The 20,713-nt window shown below is 29.2% G+C and overlaps 1 protein-coding gene across 5 annotated transcripts in view; it reads left to right on the forward strand.

Annotated features, from left to right (window-relative positions):
- The window catches only part of LOC123298024 (protein dead ringer), a 237,725-nt gene that overhangs the window by 210,118 nt on the left and 6,894 nt on the right, over positions 1-20,713 (forward strand). For all 5 annotated transcript variants that reach the window (XM_044879892.1, XM_044879891.1, XM_044879893.1 and 2 more), the window contains exon 5: positions 17,564-17,747. In XM_044879892.1, the coding sequence (XP_044735827.1) occupies positions 17,564-17,747 (184 nt within the window). The remainder of the gene's footprint in view (positions 1-17,563; positions 17,748-20,713) is intronic.

A 20,713-nucleotide genomic window follows, 5' to 3' on the forward strand; every position in this document is an offset into this window, starting at 1 on the left:
CGCTTATAATGAAGTCAAGCCTCAAACCTCTGTACCTACAACATCTTCTAATATGACACCTGTTCTACCTAAAATTGTATTACCAACATTTGATGGTAGTAAAAAACATTGGCCTGTTTTTTGGGAAACCTTTCAAAGTTTGATTGACAATAATAGATCTTTGGATGATAATTCGAAAGTAAACTATCTACTTTCAGCATTGCGGGGACATGCATTAGAAATGTGTACGGGCATTATCCCCACCGCTGCCAATTATCAAATAATTAAAGATTTATTAAAGGAACGCTTTGAAGACAAACGACTTTTAATGGACACTTATCTATCACAGTTATTAAATTTTAAACAATCTAAATTGGAATCCGCTGCGCATTTAAATTCATTTTTAGAAGTTTTCGATACTTCGGTTACTGCTTTGAAGAATTTAAAAATGGATGATTTGCTTGATTATGTTTTAGTTTTTATCGCACTTTCCAAATTAGATTGTGAAACTAGAAAGTTTTTTGAAATGTCTTTAAAGGGAAACACACTTCCAACTTATTCTGGTTTCATCTCTTTCATTAAAGGCCATATTAGAACGCTATGCAATTCTTCCTCGTCTGATGCCTATAAAGTTAAAACTCAAACTCCAAGTGCAAAAACAATTTCAATTAATCCTCAAAAATCAGCTAAAAGCACACACAGCTTTGTAGCCAAAAAGGAGGATATTTTTAAATGCCCCGCATGCACTCAACGTGTGTCACATAGCATATATCGCTGCAGTCAATTTAGAAAATTGTCCCCACAGGAAAGATACAAAATCGTTATGGACAAATCATTATGTTTAAATTGTTTATCCGATAAACATAAAATTAACGTTTGTAAATCTGAAAACTTATGCTCTGTCTGCAAGTCAAAACATCACACGATGCTTCATTTTGACAATACAAAGTCATTCAATTCGAAAACTAGTGAAGATAATTCATCTATTGATGTATTAAATGTTGACGAAAAATCAAAAACAAATACCAATGTTACTGCTTGCTCTGCAGTTCGAAATATAGTAGTAACTAAAACTGTATTATTATCTACCGCAATAGTGAATGTACGAGATAAATTTGGAAATATTCATAAATTGAGGTTTTTATTGGATTCTGCATCTCAAAGTAATTTCATTACCTCCGAATGTTGTCAAGTTCTAAATTTACCAATAGTAAAAGTTTTTACATCCGTTATAGGTATTGGATCGCATACGAAATCAGTTAGAGGTCAAACCAATATATTGGTATCGTCTAGATTTGACCCTACTAAATGTTATCCATTAGAATGTTTAGTTATAGATAAAATCACCAACCAGCTTCCTTCAACAAACATCGACATTACGTCCTTTGAACATTTGAAGGATTTATGTTTGGCTGATGAGACTTTCCATGTTCCTTCAACTATACATGGAATAATGGGTGCATCCATGTTTGCACAATTATTAGGAACAGCTAAAGTTATTGGCCCTTCGCTCAGTCCTATAGCTGTTCATACCCCCTTGGGATACGTGGTAATGGGTGAAGTACCTACATGTTCTGACACAACTACGACTCAAAACTTCTATGCTATTACCACTCCGGTCGAATCGTTAGTAAAACGGTTCTGGGAACTAGAAGAAGTTCCAGAATCCTCTAGTCCAAATCCTGAAGATATGGAATGTGAAAAAATATTCACTTCAACCATAACTAGAGAATCTTCCGGGCGGTATACCGTGTGTCTGCCTTTTAAGGAAAATCCTCAAAGACTAGGAGATTCATATAATATGGCACGAAAACGCTTTTTTAATCTGGAGAAACGGTTCCAAACTGAACCTTCGTTAAAAGAAACCTATTCGTCGGTCATTCATGATTATATTCAACAAAATCACATGACATTGGTTCCTTTAAATGATGTGACTTCTCCAAATTATTTTATTCCACATCATTGTGTGCGCAAAGTTGACAGTCTTACTACTCCACTCAGAGTAGTGTTTGATTCAAGTGCGAAGTCCAGTACATCAGTTTCCTTGAATGAGTTATTGCATACGGGTCCCAAGCTTCAATCAGATCTGCAACAAATATTATTGAATTTTCGATTATACTCGATTGCAATGACTGCAGACATTAAACAAATGTATCGCCAAATAAATATTTGCAAAGAGCATCGTAAGTTCCAGTTAATATTGTGGCGTGACTCTCCTGAACTCCCTTTATCGGTTTATTCGCTGAATACCGTTTCTTTTGGAGTAAAGCCAAGTCCATATTTAGCTATTAGAACAGTTCAACAATTAGCCAAGGACGAGGCGGCAAATTATCCTTTAGCGTCTGCGGTTGCAACTCGTGATTTTTATGTTGATGATTTGGTATGCAGCGTTGCAGATATTAAGAGTGCAGTCACTCTTCATAAACAAATGGTGGAGTTATTCTTGGCTGGGGGTTTTCCACTAGTTAAATGGTGTTCCAACTCTCCCGAGTTACTTCATCATATTCCAGAGAACCTTCGTTCGTCTCAGTCTATAACTTTTGATACGGAATCCTTAAAAATTTTGGGATTAAATTGGAATCCTAGAGCAGATATGTTCTCGTTTAATACGGATATTTCGACAGGAAAATGCTCGAAGCGAAATATTCTGTCTGCAGTTGCGAGAATGTTTGATCCTTTGGGTTTTGTATCACCCGTCGTTCTATTTGCAAAAAATTTAATAAAGGAACTGTGGAAACGCAAACTTAATTGGGATGATGAAGCTCCATTACCTATCCAAAATAGTTGGAAGAAATTTATTGATGAACTGCATTTATTGGAACAATTTAATGTGCCTCGCCATCTGCAAATTAATTTGAAAAGCCAAATCGTATTAATTGGTTTCGCAGATGCAAGTGAAACGGCCTATGGCGCTTGTATTTATTTTCGCACTATAAATGATGAAAAGGTAAATATCAGCTTAGTTTGCTCAAAGTCCAAGGTTTCCCCTCTGAAAACAGTGTCAATACCACGATTGGAACTTTGTGCCGCGCTTTTACTTGCAAAATTAATTTCTTTTGTAGTAAAAACTTATAACGATCGTCACAGTATTTCAAAAATTTTCGCCTTTTCCGATTCAACCGTTGTATTGAATTGGATTCACTCGTCTCCACATTTGCGTAAAACATTTGTTGCAAATCGAGTTTCTAAAATACAATCATATTTAGATTCCAAATTTTGGTACCACATTCCTGGAGTCGAAAATCCTGCAGATTGTATTTCTCGGGGTTTATTGCCAGCTGCTTTCATAAATCACAAATCTTGGTTAACAGGCCCTTCATGGTTAATAAATCCTATTGAAACTTGGCCTTTAGAATTTATTCCCGATATTGAAGAATATACTGATGAAAATTCAATATCTCTACATGTGTCTCGAAATCTCCCTACTGGAATAAATGAACTTATACTCAGGCATTCTTCTTGGTCTAGGTTGTTGCATTCGATGATCTATATCCTGCGTTTTCTAAAACTTATTCCAAGGAGAAATGAGTTCACTATTGAAGATTTGGAGGCTGCAGAGAGCTATTTAATTCAAGTAATTCAGAATAAACATTTTTCTAACGAAATAAAGGCTATTGAAAATGGCGATAATTGTTCCAAATCACTTATAACGCTTCGTCCATTTTTAAATAATAAAATTTTACGCGTTGGAGGACGCTTAACAAATGCTTCAATTGGGTTTGATGCACAACACCCTATATTATTACCAAAAAGGGACCATTTTACGAATCTTCTTATTGATTACACTCATGAGCAAAACTTACATACTGGTCCTAACCTGCTATTATCAATTCTTAGACAAAAGTATTGGATACTTTCTGCTCGTCAAATTGTTAGACAACGAGTACACTCATGTAATCGTTGTTTTAAACTGAAACCAAAACCAGTTTTTCCGCTTATGGCAGATTTACCGGCACCTCGAGTGACTCAAAGTAAAAGCTTTGAGCATTCTGGTGTTGATTTTGCTGGCCCCTTCACCATAACATTAAGTAGGCACAGAGGAGTTAGAAGCCAAAAGGCCTATTTGTGTTTATTCGTATGTTTGACAACTAAAGCATTACATCTAGAACTCGCTTCAGATTTGTCAACGGACACTTTTATTGCCGCATTAAAAAGGTTCCTTGCTCGAAGAGGAACCATTTCAGTTTTATACTCTGACCGAGGTACAAACTTTGTAGGTGCTCATTCGTATCTCAAAGAAGTATATAAACTTATAGAATCATCTGACTACAATGATGCGCTGAAAAGGGAGCTACTTAAAAGAAAAATTAAGTGGCAATTTAACCCAGCTCGTAGCCCGCACTTCGGCGGTATTTGGGAGAGTGCGGTAAAATGTGTAAAGCAACATTTATACAGGGTAATAGGCACACAGGTGCTTACTTACGAGGAGCTAGCAACCGTTTTAACACAAATAGAAGCCTTACTTAATTCAAGGCCTCTGTACGTACTTAGTTCGGATCCTACTGATCCCACAGCTTTGACACCAGCCCATTTTTTGAATCAGGCGCCCCTATCATCGATCCCAAGTACCATGGTCACTGATGAACCAATAAATTTAGTCCATCGCAAACATCTATTGGATGCTATTGTACGATCCTATTGGAAGCGATGGCACAGGGAATATTTGTCGGGGCTCCAAATCCGTCAAAAATGGAACAGTTCTGTGAACCCAGTTAAAATAGGGAATGTAGTCATCATATTAGAAGATAATACTCCCCCTCTTCATTGGCCGTTGGGTGTCATAGAGGAAGTGTTTGAGGGAACCGATGGCATTGTAAGAGTGGCCAAGGTACGCACTAAATTAGGCGTGTATACACGACCTGTTGTCCGCCTTTGTCCGCTGCCAACTCAATAGAGTCAAACTTTAATTGTAAATTAAATAATTTTCCGTCGTTTTGTCCGTTGAAATTATATATATATATTTTTTTTTTTTTTACTCATTCTCATTTAGATAATTTGATTCAATATAGGAATTTAGCTTTAATTTTTACTTAAGTGTCGTGGCGTTTTCATTATTCCTATAGTAACGATTTAAAAGGCCTGATCCTTTAAAGGCTGGGGGAATGGTGACGCCACTGATCCACTATTCAAATAAATTATATCGATCATTTTAATAATCGATCTTGTTTACTGATTTATATCTATTTTTATATAAAAAATAACAGATTATGCAATTTGTATAAGCAAGTTCGAGAGACTCAGATTTTGACCTCCATGAGGACAAGATAGATAGTTTTTTTGCGCTGCTTGAGAACACACCCGTCGTTGTGAACTCAAAATTTTCTAATTTTCTATTTAATAAGTTCCGTATATGTGTATAAAATTTAAAGAATTTAAGTAAAAATACTTTAAGTGATAAGTGCTCCCATTCATATTTTTTAACCGTCATCACTCCTTAAAATTATCCTATATTTCCCTAATTTTATGGAGGCGGTTAATTATTGAAGCCACGTGGAGAAAATAAACCGGTAAGTGTTTTTACATCCTGATATTTTTTTATTTTGTGCACATTGTGTGGAACTGTTGCTCCCGCTGCACAGTCCACTTGCTCAGCAATTGCGAAGTCGAATTTAATCAACTTATTGCTTGGAGATTGTCGGCTTCACCAAGTGGCATCCAATGAATCGAGTAATAATTTTTGGAGCTCAATGATAAAACAAGTTGGAGTTGCATATCTATATTATAATTAGTTGTCTATGGTCTAATTATGTCTCCTTCTTGATCCGATTTTCCACGTTATAATGTTCGTCCTTGCATATAATATGAAGTTGATTCACTTACTCGAGATGTTCATCTTGTATTATGTGTGATGTGAATAAGATGATGTTGCTCCCTTAAATGACAGTTGAGTTGACTTCAACTGACAAACAGACTTAACCTCACATTACATTATATTTTTTTGTGGTATTATTATTATTATTATTATTATTATCGTTTTCATTTTATTTTGAAATCAATTAATAATACTAACCGCATACATCACCACCATGTTACAACTTTTCAAAACCGCTTTAATAATAATATTATTACGTTATTACTTTTATTTATTTTTTTTATTCGTTTATTGTATTCGATTTTTAATTTTATGCCTTTTTTAAAGGTTCTACATGCCAAAATACCAGAAATATTACATAAAATATATTCCGATAAACCTGGAGTAATTTAAGGTTAAAAAACTGGCAAAATATTGTTACACAGGAATTTAAAAAAATCAGCTAAACCATGCATAAGCTAGAAACAGAAAACATTCTTATTTTTTAGATATATTTTTAATTTGTATCAGAATAAATAAATGTTTCGTTAGAGTTTCGCATGATCAATAAAAATATAGGCACAAACAAGTACATGTTGTATAAATTTTGATCCAAAAGTTCAGATTCCACATCTTGTATAATAGTAAAAAATAGAAACAGCAAAATAATTTATTTGAAGAACTAAGACAGTTAGTTATATTCGTAATTATCAAATAACAAATAATAATTAATCATCTTTTTTCTTCTGTTATTCAAATAAAATAACTTCATTCATAGATTTTTGTAAAAACATAATTCTATTTTTAATAAATATTATTTAGATATTGTCAAAGACTACAAAGACATGTCTAGAGCTCTTATGAATTTCAAATTATATCGGTACGGTAAAATCATAGTGATCCAAGTATCATTTTCTTAAAATGAAAATTTTGGTATGTAAGCATGAAAAAGGCGTAATTCTGCCGTATTACAGTCATTCAAATGCCATTTTTCATCATTTTCCCCGAGAAATCCAAACCTTTCGACGAATAGAAGATAATTTTAATGTCGAAGTAGCCATATTGCCTATAAAAAAATTTGAAAGTGAAATAAAAATTGATGAAAAACCGAAGAAGTTATCGACGATCATCGTAACAAGCGGCGTTCTCTTTCACGGAGATCAGAAAGTTTTCGATCGCCTTCGCAAGTTTCAATTTTATGGATATTCTGATTTTGTTATTGAATTAGGAATATACTTGAATTTTTACATTTTTTACTGAATTATTTTTTTAATGGTTTATCTAAAAAGTGAATTTATGTTGAAATGAAATAATAATCACCGTAGTTATATAAGTTGCAAGGTAATTAAGCCACCCAATGATTTCAAAAGGTGATCTTAAAATCTGATCAAAAAAGTTTTTATACCAAAAATATTTTACAAAATAAGTGTCTTTTAAATTTATGATTCACACAAAATTAACTAGACATGCCTTCTTTCACTTAAAATACGTATACAAATTTTTTCAAATTTATTAATAGAGCAATAAAATATTTAGGACTTGTCAATATGATATATCTTCTCTCTTTTTTGTCCTTGTTTTTTTTTTTATTATACACTCATAAATTTGTAAGTTATGCGCGTATTGGCATAACAGGAATATCAAAATTTAATATTATTTTATAATGGTCTCAGAAAATTTCACTTTTATGATGTATAAAATGATTTTCTGAACATCTGTTTTCTAGTCATCGTTTTTTGTCTCATTGTCATAAAGAATTTTTCTGAAATAATTGCCATAAAATGGTCATTGTCAAATGAAATAAATGTATTTTAGAGCAGGCATGGGCAAACGTGGCTTAGAGAAGTCCCTCATGCTGCTTCTGTATCTAAATTATGAGTAAGACAGTGGCAACCAAAAATCTATTATTATATCTATATCTATTATATCTCAACTATAATAGTTTCTCTTACTATAAGAGAAACTGAGATAGGTAGAAGAGTCGTATACCCGTCTCGCTTCCACATCTATTAGCTATGCGGGCTTAGATAAAGAGACACACAAGTTTATGGCACACAATAAAGTTATAACAATGGCGACTTCGACTTAAAATAACTCACCCATGCCTGTTTTAGACATGCCTGAAATTTCTATGTTCCTTGACATGTGCGCGTACTCAGATTTGGGTCCAATGGGTGATAAAGAGAGCACACCAGGAGTTTTTTTTGTCTAAAATGTTAATTCAACAGTATTTTAGCATAAATTCATTCTTAGTCAACAAACTCTATGATCAACAAATTCCTCGTCCAAAGGGAGCAGAATTCGTGAGCAATCCCCTTTGATTTTCTCATTAAACTCGCCATAAGATGCGATTTTGCAAGCACGTTTTGAATAGCTAGGAGCCTCTTTTAAAAATTACAATAAATTTTTCAAATAACAAAACAAAAAGAATTTTATAATTACCATTATTTTTATAAATTTTATTCAATTTTACTAATTCTTCTTATCAATAATAATGGAGGTGTAATTTTTATAATATAATAAATAAAATACCAATTATATATTTAAAAAAAATAATTTATAATTAAAATAATTACAATTTGTAACAAATGAAAAAAGAATTTTCTAATGAAAAACTATTTTTACAAAAAAATTCATAAATTAAAATAATTAAATAAAATTAAATAAAAAATGTTTTTTTCATTCTTTTATTACTTATTACATAAATATTAAAATCAAGGTTTTTTTATTTATTTTATGTACAGAATGGGACAGAGAAATGTGTGATTTTAAAAACGTTGGAAACGCGAAAAACTCATCATTTTTTTACCATTTGAAAATACATTTTTATTCAATTGTATTTTAACTAATTAAGTAAAAAATCAGTCGAGTAACTTGCGACATGTAAGTTTTCCTAAAAAAAAAGTATCATTAGAGTTATTTTTTGAGCTCGGCTACACTTCAAAGAAAATATTTCTTGGGGATGTTCTATTTTTCATGTCTTTAAATATTTTCAGTTGTTTAAAATATAATTTATAATTCACCTAAAAATACAATTTATGTAATTTTCTTAAATGTATTTTAATATGGTAATAAAATAATTATAAAAAATTGTTTTTATTTTACATTAAAATCGCACACTTCTATGCCCCATTCTGTGTTTATTAAAATTTTTGTTTTTTATCTAATCAATCATAATGAATTTAAATATACACAAAATGGTGTTTTTTTATAGTAATGCGCAGGTGCGAGCTTATATTTTATTGAAATTTAATTAATTTTACCTTCATTTTTATTAAAATAATCACGTTTTTTTTATAAATTATATGTAATAAGTTTTTAAAAAATATTTCTTACAGTCCCACCGGGTGGATAGTTTCTTTCGGCACGACAGCTGGAAAAGTTTTCGACCGATTATTTTAAAACGGCTGTTTTTTGGATATATTGAACTTAGAAGTAGGAATGAAGTAGTAATAACTGAATTATTATAATAATATCTGGTCCCATACTGGCAAAATTAGCTGGCAAGTGGATTTCACAAAAATTGTCTTAGAATGACTTTCTTCTCGAATAAACAGTCAATATAACCGTCTTCGTCTCCACGCATACTTCATTTCTAGTCATAGGTGCAATAAGAAAAAAAAATTCAAAATCCATCTCTGGTCTTGAAGGCAACTTTTTCTTGCCGTTCAGGTTGTTTTTATCATAAATCAAATTTCCATGCTCTTCCACCAATTGGATGGTTTTTTTTCTGTTCATTATGCTCTCACTGATTTCATCTTTTATAAAAGAATTAACTTTGGCTAGCTTTTAGATAACCACGGACTTTAAAATTAACCGAAGTTCTGTAAGTTCTGTGTATATTTATTTCATTATTTAAAAAAACTTTTAATTATATTTTTTTCCAATAAAAATATTTATATACATATTATATTGAAACATGTGTTCTTTTCAACATATTTCATATATTTAAGATGGATTTTAATGACTAATTCAAAAAATCTATTAAATTTATATTATAAATATAATTTAACACTCAAAAAAATAAAATACTAACATTTATTCCAAAATTTATTTTGTATTACTGAAGGTTGGATTTTTATGCAAATTTAACTATTTAAATTTTAAAAATTTTTGTCTTTTCAATATGGAAGGTAATAATATATTTGAAATTGATTTAACTGTATAGAAATATTTCTCCTATATTTTTCGTAACGCTTCCATATATTATCAGATCAGCTTGGTAAAATTCTGTCTAAGAAAAACCGTGTAATCTTCAAGAATCTGATATGGTTTTCATCAAATACATTTCTAAAAAAAATGATTAATATGACCATCCCTATTAATAACATAATATATCAAGAATCGTGCCCGGGCTTAATATCCCAAGAATAATTCCGAGCTTAATACCTACATTAGAAGATTTTATTTTTATTTAGCATATTTTTTTAACATTCTGAATGTTGTTGGGATCATACAAAAAAAAAGGGAAAATTCCGTTATTTTTGACATTCTAACAAGTCGATAAATAAAAAATAAATGCCAAAAAAGTTTTCTCCGACACCAATCTATAAACCTGAAAATTGTAATTACAGGTCGGACTTTTGCATGTGTTTATTTCGTGCCACAACTGAAAATTTAACTGGCTCCATACATACAAAAAAAAAACGAAATTTCTCATGCTTAGTATCTTCAAAACTTAACTTTAAAAAAATTTACATTCATCTAATAGTTTTCTTTGTTTTGATTGTGTACAAAATGATTGTAATATCTATTTTCATTTCCATTCGCTTTGAATCTGTTTACATTATTTCAAACATAAATATATCAATTTTACTTACTTATTTCAAATTCAGTCATTCCAATAATCAAGATACATCGAATTTTAATAGAATTTTTCACATTCTAAATCGTAATTATTCCAAAAATAGGACCCATACTACCTAATTAGATAAAAAAATCAAAGAAAATAACACAAAGATATACATTATTTTCCGAGGGTAATTAATTATAGTCATTCTCGCACTATAAAAAGACTTAATAATACACACTACTGCATCAAAATATATAACATATATTCTTATGCGTTCAAAAAAAAAAAATTCATCGTGTGCTATGGCACTGTTCAAATATTCAGAGTTATATCGGTGTGTGGGCCGTCGGATCAAAGTAAGATATCCCCCAATAACTTATTCCAAATTCAAAACAACGCAATGCATAGTTTTTATTATTTATACAAAATGATCATAATAGAATGGTAACATTTATACATTCTTTTTATTTGAACGATGTATTTTGTTATGTTTTATAGATTCAATCGTTTAAAATCACTCGGTGTTTTATGCTTGTGTGAGCCTTACGCATTCATGTACTTTATTTTAATGTATTTGATCGGTCCCATTACACGATTTTACAACATTACTTTGTATATCTAATAATAATAATAATAGTAATTATAGGTCACGTGGTTTTTTTATTTCTCGATAGAAAATAATAGTTTTCATCCTAAAAACATAAACTTCGATATTTCTTTTCGTTTTTGAATTATCATGATGACAGACGGACAGACAGACAGAGAGACAGACAAACGGAAATGGTCTAATTAAGTGATTTTATGAACACCTATACCAAAATTTTGTTCGTAGCATCAATATTTTTAAGCGTTACAAAGTTGGTATAACAACTAAACTTAGTATACCTTGATATATATTACATATATACATGGTATATAAACATCAATAATAATCGAAAGGCTTTGACGTTTAAATTTGTATACAAGCATAAATAATAAACTTTGAATTATCCTGAAGAAAAATGGTTAATAAATGATACGTTTTCTTAGAAATATAGAAAAAACTATGAAAATATTAAATTACGAATATATTAATTAAATTTATAAAACATAAACAAATCAAAACAATGTTATTTCCACTCTTCTCTACTTGTTTTTTAATCACAAACAAGAAATATCAATCAACACAATCATTTAAAATATTTTTCTTCTTGAATGAAGAAAATTATCATAATAAATTTGATGTAAAGTAAATTATACATAAATACATATATTATTAATATTTAAGTAAAAAACAGTGACATATGGTTAAGTAATTGGAATACAAAATTATTTGAATATTTAATGTTAAGGTGATTGTAAACCTACAGTATTGTAAAAAAAGTTTTAGTATATTGCACGGTACATACATATAAACCAAATACAGGCTTTATAGACAAATAATGTGTTATTTTTAGCTTAACAATACCACACAACTACAAAAATATATAATATATTGTGTGGAAAATTTGTTTATAAATTTGATAATATAGATATCGCTATTCAATCATCAATACTCTAACTATAGACGTCTCTGTTCATCAAATGATGGATCTTCGATGAACTCATAGTTAAATTAAAATTTTATTTTTATATCAACGGCAACCTTATATTATTATAAACTACAAGATTGTCTAAATATTTTAGATAGTTTTTTATCACACTCTCTAGATTTTTTGATATAGAAATATCTAATTGAACAGGATAACCTATATGATTCATCATTTTTTTTCAGCCAACTTTGAACGATAAAATAATAATAAAAAGCCCGATGATCTAAGAATTTTTTGTGATTTTGGGAAACTTTGTTAATCAAAAAATGTATTTATAAAGTTTTATGGAAATCCCTGGTATTAGTCAATTATTCCTGCTCCGGTTAAAATAAAACGCAGGTGCGGGGCTGAGTATAGAAATATTTTTGTAGGGAGTTTATCAATTGATGTAAGTAGCGTGTAGAGTCTCGACTCATCGAGGTTTCTGACTGTTCTATGAAAATTAATAATAATAAATAAATAAGTTTTTTTGTAAAATTATTAATATTTTAACAATATTTATAACAAAAATATATATATATATATATATATATATTTATAATGATGAATCATATTGTACCATATTTGATGCCAGACGAATCTTTCTTACGCGATTATTTGTGATACTTAAAAATAATATGTTTCTTTTTCGATACACACATTCCGACAAACATTATACGGTCATAAAAACTTTTGCAAGAAAGTGTTAGTCGAAATGTGCATTACGACCATAACTTACGGCCACCGTATGACATTTATGTTTATAAACTTCTTATGAGTCTACAAAAAAAAAAATGAATTTGCTTGCTATGTTGCTAGTATTATGGTGTGATGTATTCTATTCGTTTTTTATTTTGTTAATAACATTATGATTATTGATTATTATTATATGTTATTAGTTGTTACAAGATGCAAAAAACTCGTTGAAAATATGATTCACTTTTATTTCTTCTAAACATACTTTTTGTTCACTTGGTACTATTACTACAAACGATAAGAAATGCATGGCGTTTATTACAATGCTGGTATGATATAGAGACAGATACTATAGTATCTTTGTTACAATAAGTAATATTACAGTTTTGAAAAGGAATATCCACCACACGTATTGTGGATATCGCCAAGCAGTATGGACCCGACGCCCATATTGCATTGACTCATCCGCCATAACTATTGCTAATGTTATTATTCCCTCAATATAGTACACAGTATGGCGTTCACACCGATACTGACATAGTGATATTGACAGCCCTGTCTTGATAAGACTTGACAGTTAAAATCTTGTTGGGGACTCGGTTGTCAACCATTCGGATCAATGTCAGATGCATCATAAATTTGATTTGACATCCGCGATAATTCGGTTCATCGTAGTTTTTATGCAGCACGAAGTTAATTCTAGGCTTCCAATTTTATCACCATCCTTAATAGACCTGAATTAAAAAAGTTTCACTGCTGTACAGTGCCGTAAAGTCTAAAAAAGCTGGCTGTCCAACTCCGAAAAATTTCTCCCATAATTCAGTAAGTTATTTATGTCGCAAATTGTACGACCTTGTTGTGACTCTCGTCTTAACTTATGGCCCCAATAACATCAAAAAAAGCAATAGCTCTTTCATGCGCCTATTACAAAATGCAACGTTGAAACGTTGAAATGAAAACAAGTTAATGGATGCATTTTTCATTTAATTTCGCGTTACTGACGTTATAAACAACCTTCACTACACATGTTGGTATCGAAGGACGTCAATTTAAATGCACGTTTAGAAAAAACTCAATTTAACCCATTTCTATATCAGATATATGTTCGCTTAAATCAACGATCGTTTCGTTTATTTCCTAAGATAGTTTGTACTCTTATTTGCGTATAACTCGTAAACAGTCGAAGATAAACAAAATACTCCTTAAATTTTGGTTTATAAAATACTGGAAGATACCGATCAGAGCATATTCAATATATTTTTACACAAATATAAATGTTTTTTGATATATTTGATTATATATCAAAATAATTTATATATATTATATATATTATTTGAAATATATATATTGTGACTAAAAAGTATATAAAATATTTAATATATATTTTTTTTAAATAGTTCATTATATGTGCAATTTACCTTTAAAGGATTCCGCAGAAACCTCACTTTCATCCTCCCTAATAAATTAAATCGAATTCTTTGAATTTTGGATATTTATTGGAGTAAATGACCTTTTAAACAAAAGTAATATAAAAATCGGATGCGAATGGTACCAGAGTTTAAAGTTCTGGTTTTAATAAGCACATAATATATAAGCTCTTCACTTCCTTCATCAAAATTAGATTATTTTAGATTTTTTGTTGAATCTTAGACAATCTTTGACACTGTGGCTAGTTTGACCTACCGCAGACGGAATTGGCTACGCCTTGACCAACTGATCTAATATTGCGAAGATGATCCTAAGAAAACAAGATTTTTTGGTAACGTCCTTAACATATATGATTTTACATCGATGAATACAAAATTTTCGTTGAATATTTCTTCAATTTGCAAGGCTCATAAAGGCAACAATGTGTATGCCTTTAAATAGCCGCTAACAACTATTAAAAACAGTACCTATATATGAATGAAATAAAATCTTTTATATATTTTATTCTTAAAATTCTACGATTATTATAATAACCGCCATTATAATTTTTTCTTTCGTATATATATACAGATGATAAGTTAATGATAATAATATGGCTACAACTTAACTACTTTACTTTCAGTTAAGTTGCGCTCCATACACCCATCAATACTAATTTAATAATACCCATGAGATATGAATGGATATGTATTCCATAACGTAATAATAAATATCTACCACTAAAAATATATTAAATCCATATAATTTACTTCGGCCATAATAAAATTATTATCAGTTTTATTTTTAATGATTTTTTGTTTTTGGCTTTAATTTTTTTATCATGGAATATAGAACCGCATAATAAAACTTTGCCAAATATTAAAAAAAAAAAAAAAACGAAACTTAAGAACGTCCTTAACTACGTGTCCGAAAAGTTGTCTGTTGGGGGGTGAATACGAGTAGATAGTGTAAGTTTTTGGTATCTTTATGCAATTCTTAAAAAATTAACTGCTAAGACTAGAAGCTCTGCTTCAAAATCAGTTTCAGTTTTTCTGAAACTTTTATTTTACTCCAGCTCTTACTTGTCACAAATTCCTTAAGCCCTTTATTTTAAATTCTTTTTTTTTTTTAAATCCCAGGAGAAAATAGAAAAAAAATTCAATATCCTTTATAAAATTTCAGACATCGCCAGTTCGAAATCTATCTTAAATTTTTTTAGATATGATTTAAAATGTGTCAGCTTCATTCAACTGATTCATTCAACCCATGAGAAAATGCCAACCTTGATAGGGATCTCCTATAATTGACGGACAAAGAATCTTGAATTTAGTGCTTCCCAAGGAGACAACATCTACTCAAAATTTTATTTCATTCCATAAGAAGTAGTGGGTTTACGGACATGCTACCTTAAGCATAACTCCATAAGAAAAGTGCTATATCCATATTTCTATTATAGAGGAGAATAGATCTAAAATTGAACAAAAAAAGAAAGATAAATTAGTAATTTAACGCAAACAAAGTCACTGAATGGGACGATATGTTTAAAAATAAATTCAAAACAAATAATAATAATAAAAACACAACACAAAATGTTTTAAAACATGAATTAAAAAGACATATTTTGAATGACAAAATAAGATTAAATTTGATGTGCATTTTAAATTCAAAGAACTTTGATCATATGCCATCAGTTAATATATATAATAATATTAAGTTTAGAAGAGTATAACGCGACATTAATATGAATAAAAAAACAAGTAAAAACAAACAATTGACTGAGTTACTTATTGAAATACTATGTATAGACAATGTTGATTACTCTGTCACATTGCACATACATACATGTCACAACTAATATACCCATATAATACATACTATACAATTTGCTCATAATTTGGGCTCTCACGGGTAAACAGTGATGTTTACGAAAAAAAGTTTCAAACAAAAGTTGTTTATTTTTTTATAAGAAACAATTTTTATATTTAAACTTTTGTTCTATCTCTAACGGTTTACAAAATCGATCCTACGGACCCAATACAGAATTGACCTATGTTATTCATTTACGAGCTCGACCTCACTTTTTACATCCTAAGCACGCTATAAAACTTTCAGCTTGATATCTCTTTTCGTTTTTGAGTAATCGTGATAACAGACAGACAGACGACAGACAAATAGACAGACAAGCGGAAATGGACTAATTAGGTGATTTTATGAACACTTATACCAAAATTTTGTTCATAGCATCAATATTTTTAAGTGTTACAAACTTGGGACTAAACTTAGTATACCTTGGTATATTACATATATACATGGTATAAAAATAAAAAACATATACTTACCACAATAATATTACTTTTAGAGATGGCTGCTATAGTAGTGTACACAACACACATCAACGTTACCACATCGTAAATTTCACATACTTGAATTATTTTAACTAATTTTATTTTGTCTGACATGAGTTACAATTACAATTTTCAATTAAGTATGCATAAAACTTGAATATGTGTTGTTTTTCTTGAAAATTAATACATTTTGTAATGGTTTGTTTACAAATTAAAATCATACTCTCCATAATATATGTACACTTGTGTCATAAAGTTTGGAAACATTGGAATCATAACAATGTCTATTGGTTCACCAATAAAAATAATCATGGAATCAAGAATTTATTTATTATACAATAACTGAAGCATGAAAATGCATGAATTTAACAAGTTTTTCCTCAAAGAACCAATATAAAATTTGCTCATACTAAAACTTTTCTCCAAAACGTTGGAGATTGATTGAGATGAATGAAAAACCACCGAGAAATGTGTCGGGTACGGAATCCTAAACTCACACTTGAAACGTATCTAAGAACACTCTTCTACTAACTGATTCGATTTTGAGGATCATCGCTTATTTTTTATTTGTTTCGAGTATGGAACCCTAAATTCATACTTGAAATATAGCTAAGAACACGCTCCATTAAATTACCTTTCAAACGAAACAACAAAAATTCAAATCGGTTCATCCGTTTATGCACCACAATACCACAGACAGGCAGACAGACACACATGGTGGTCAAACTTATAACAACACTTTTTTTTTATTCGGGTTATAAAAAATTGGTTCTAAACAAGAATTGTATTGTACTTAAAAGTAGAAAATAATTTATCTTTTGAATCACTCATACATAACTACATATAAAATCTGGACGCGATTAATTAAAAATATCAATAATGATTCGGAACGCCTCAAGCTTTTACATTGTCATCCGATTTACAAATAGATTGTCAACAATTTGTCATTCTTTATTTGTAATTTTCTTTATACTAAAATTTGATTTTCTTTTTTTTGTTACAGGTACACCAATAAATCGTTTACCAATAATGGCAAAATCAGTATTAGACTTATATGAATTATATAATTTAGTAATTGCACGTGGTGGACTTGTGGATGTTATTAATAAGAAATTATGGCAAGAAATTATCAAAGGTTTACATTTACCATCGTCAATAACATCAGCTGCTTTTACACTTCGCACACAGTAAGTACACAATTTTCAAGTTTTAAAAACTTAAAATCCTAGAATAGAAAATTTTGCAAACTAATTCAAACTTTAAAAAAGTGTAGCTGAATTATGTGAAACACTATCATAAAAAAATTAAGAAAATGCAATTTTTTTTACTTTATAATTCACTTTTCTGTACGAGTAAAATTTCTTAAGTTTTTGAGTACATATTTTTTAATTTTAGGACTAAAAAAATAATTCATTTATTTGCGCTTCCACCAAATATGAAATATGATATTATATTATATGATATTTCATTATACATATTAGTGTTAGCCTATCTTTTACAGCCACAGAAAACATTAAAAAACTAGGAAACTCCAAAATATTCCTACAATCGTTACCATTTTTTAGGTTTAATTGTCATTTTTCTCATAATAAAAGTTTTTTAGGGCTTTTGAAAAAAAAAATTTAATCGACCTTTAAGTTAAAGTCGATTTACATATTTCTCGGTTAGTATGATACCAGGTTTAAAGGTATTATGCTAAATTCCCCAACAATATTGTATTTTCCTAGAATTTCATATAAAAATCATAATTTCCAACTCACACTGTTAGAAATGGGTGAAAAGTAAGCCATATGATTTTGCTAGCTATAGTAAACAAAATTATTCTAAATTTAATAAGTTGTTGAGATCGATTTACATATTTTTCGGTTAGCATGATACCAGATTTAAAGTTATTTGGCTAGATTCCCCAAAAATATTGTATTTTTCTAGAATTTCATAAAAAAAATCGTAATTTCCAACTCACACTGTTAGAAATTGGTGAAAAATAAGCTATATGATTTTGCTGGCTAGAGTAAATAAAAATATCATAAATTTAACACACAAAAACACTTAATTTTAATAAAATAATCAATTTACATGTTGAAGTATTCTCGAAAACACTTTGAACGCAAGTGAAAATATTGCTTAAAAATTGCTATGAACTACACTTAAGTATGTTGTATTTATACATTAAAATCAACACTTTAGTCAGTCACTCAGTGGCTTAGTTGGTTAAAGCGTTAGTGTTTTCAACTCAAAGGTAGTATGTTCAAATCTCGACTCAGTTAATACACATATTAAATATACAGTATCCCAGCTCTGCACTGCTTAGTTCATATCAGTGACAGCGTTCATTTAATTACTGTAAGACTAACGTTACAAGCCGCTATGTTTCCAATGTTCAATAAATACATTGGTTAACACGAAGTTTGTAATACAATAAAATTTTTTTTTTAATTTTCATTTCAAATCTTTTATATCCTAGTAAAAAATTAATATTTTTCTCTAAATATATTAATACGATTCATTATAAATAATAACAAAAGAATAGACGAATATTATGGTTATTAAAAATATTAAAATTTTTGTTGATGATCTAAAAAAGGCATTATTATTATAACGAAAAGAAAAAAACGATTTTATTTTTTATATATTTTGACCGCCCATATTAAGTAAATGAATTTTTTTTATATTTTTTATTTTGAAATAAACATTAAATCGGCACTAGTCGCTCAAATGAAGAATCAAAGAACTGTCCAGTCTTGATTTATTGGTTTTTTTTTTAGACGAGCATTAAAATCTTGTAAGATTAAATAAAAGTTTTTATTAATATACAGATGAGGACTCAGATATATTCAATTTTATTAAATTAGCGGTTTTATGATCGAATTAATCGCTATGTCCAAAGAAGTCAGCAAAGAAGATACCAACCCATTTTTTTGCCTTTTTAGAACGTTCCCAAAAATGTTTTCTTAGGATCATCTTTAAATCTTGTATAATAATTCTTATTATGCACTCGTTTTTCCACAAAATGCATTTAAAGTGATGAAATGAATGGTATTTTTTGTGTTATTTCTTCTATAAGTGATTTTCTCTCAATCTTTAAGCATCAATATTTTAAAAACTATGGTATATATCGAAAAATTTTACTCTTAATTTTCGTCGAATTTTTTCAAGTTCTAACAGAATCCACCCTCAAAATTGAAAACAAGCCTCAAATATTTCCATACACTCATTTTTTTTTTGGAACGTCCTTAAAAGGACGAAAAATTTTTTGAAAGAAAAGCTTTTTACGTTATCCAAAATGAAAAGCTTTGATAAATCGTTTATTATAGAAATTTGACAAGTTAAATACGTGAAATGTAACCAGAAAACGCTTAAAAGTTTTCTTAAATTAAGCCTATTTTTTCATGAATATATTTTCGAATACGAACGAGTTATTTTATTAATTCACGACTTGTTGTTAGCGAGATCCATCAAAGCGAATTCGACATGAAAATCATGATTAAGAAACATATTTATAACAAAAAATTTATAAAAAACTAATAAATTTTAATTCTCTCACTTTAATTTTAAACATTAAAAAAAAAGTATTAAAAAAAGTCACCCTTCAAACATATTTATGAAATGATTGATTACACTCAAAATTATAAAAATCCATCTCTTCTTTATTTTTATTTTATAGAATTTTCAAACATTTAATTAACTTTTCATTACATAAACTTTTAAAATGGTTTTATTATTATATTTAAAATAATTTTCATTACAAATGTTTAAAAAAAAAGTATTATATTCATTATAAAGATTTTTAAAGATATACTTATATAAAAGTTAATAGATCTAGAATCAGACGTAGAATTCTACAGTTATTTCAGAACGGTTAGAATTTTTATTTGAATATCTTACTCGATGAATATTCATCAATTTTAAGCTTGTCGCACAGTTTTAGTATTCGAAAAAGAAAAGTCTCTTCTACTCTCAAAGATTTAATAATACTTTTAATTATTTCCGCTTTTAAATAATTTCACTTACAAAGACAATTTACTCTTGTCAAATTCAATTCTGCAATCTACTGTGCCCAAAAAATAAGGTGGCATTGTATTTATTTTGAAAATTCTTAATTTATTCTTCCAAATCAATTTCATCTCCTTCAAAGTAATCCCCTCCCGATGCA

This window comes from Chrysoperla carnea, chromosome 4 (assembly GCF_905475395.1).
Source record: "Chrysoperla carnea chromosome 4, inChrCarn1.1, whole genome shotgun sequence".
NCBI classification, from domain to species: Eukaryota; Metazoa; Arthropoda; class Insecta; order Neuroptera; family Chrysopidae; genus Chrysoperla; species Chrysoperla carnea.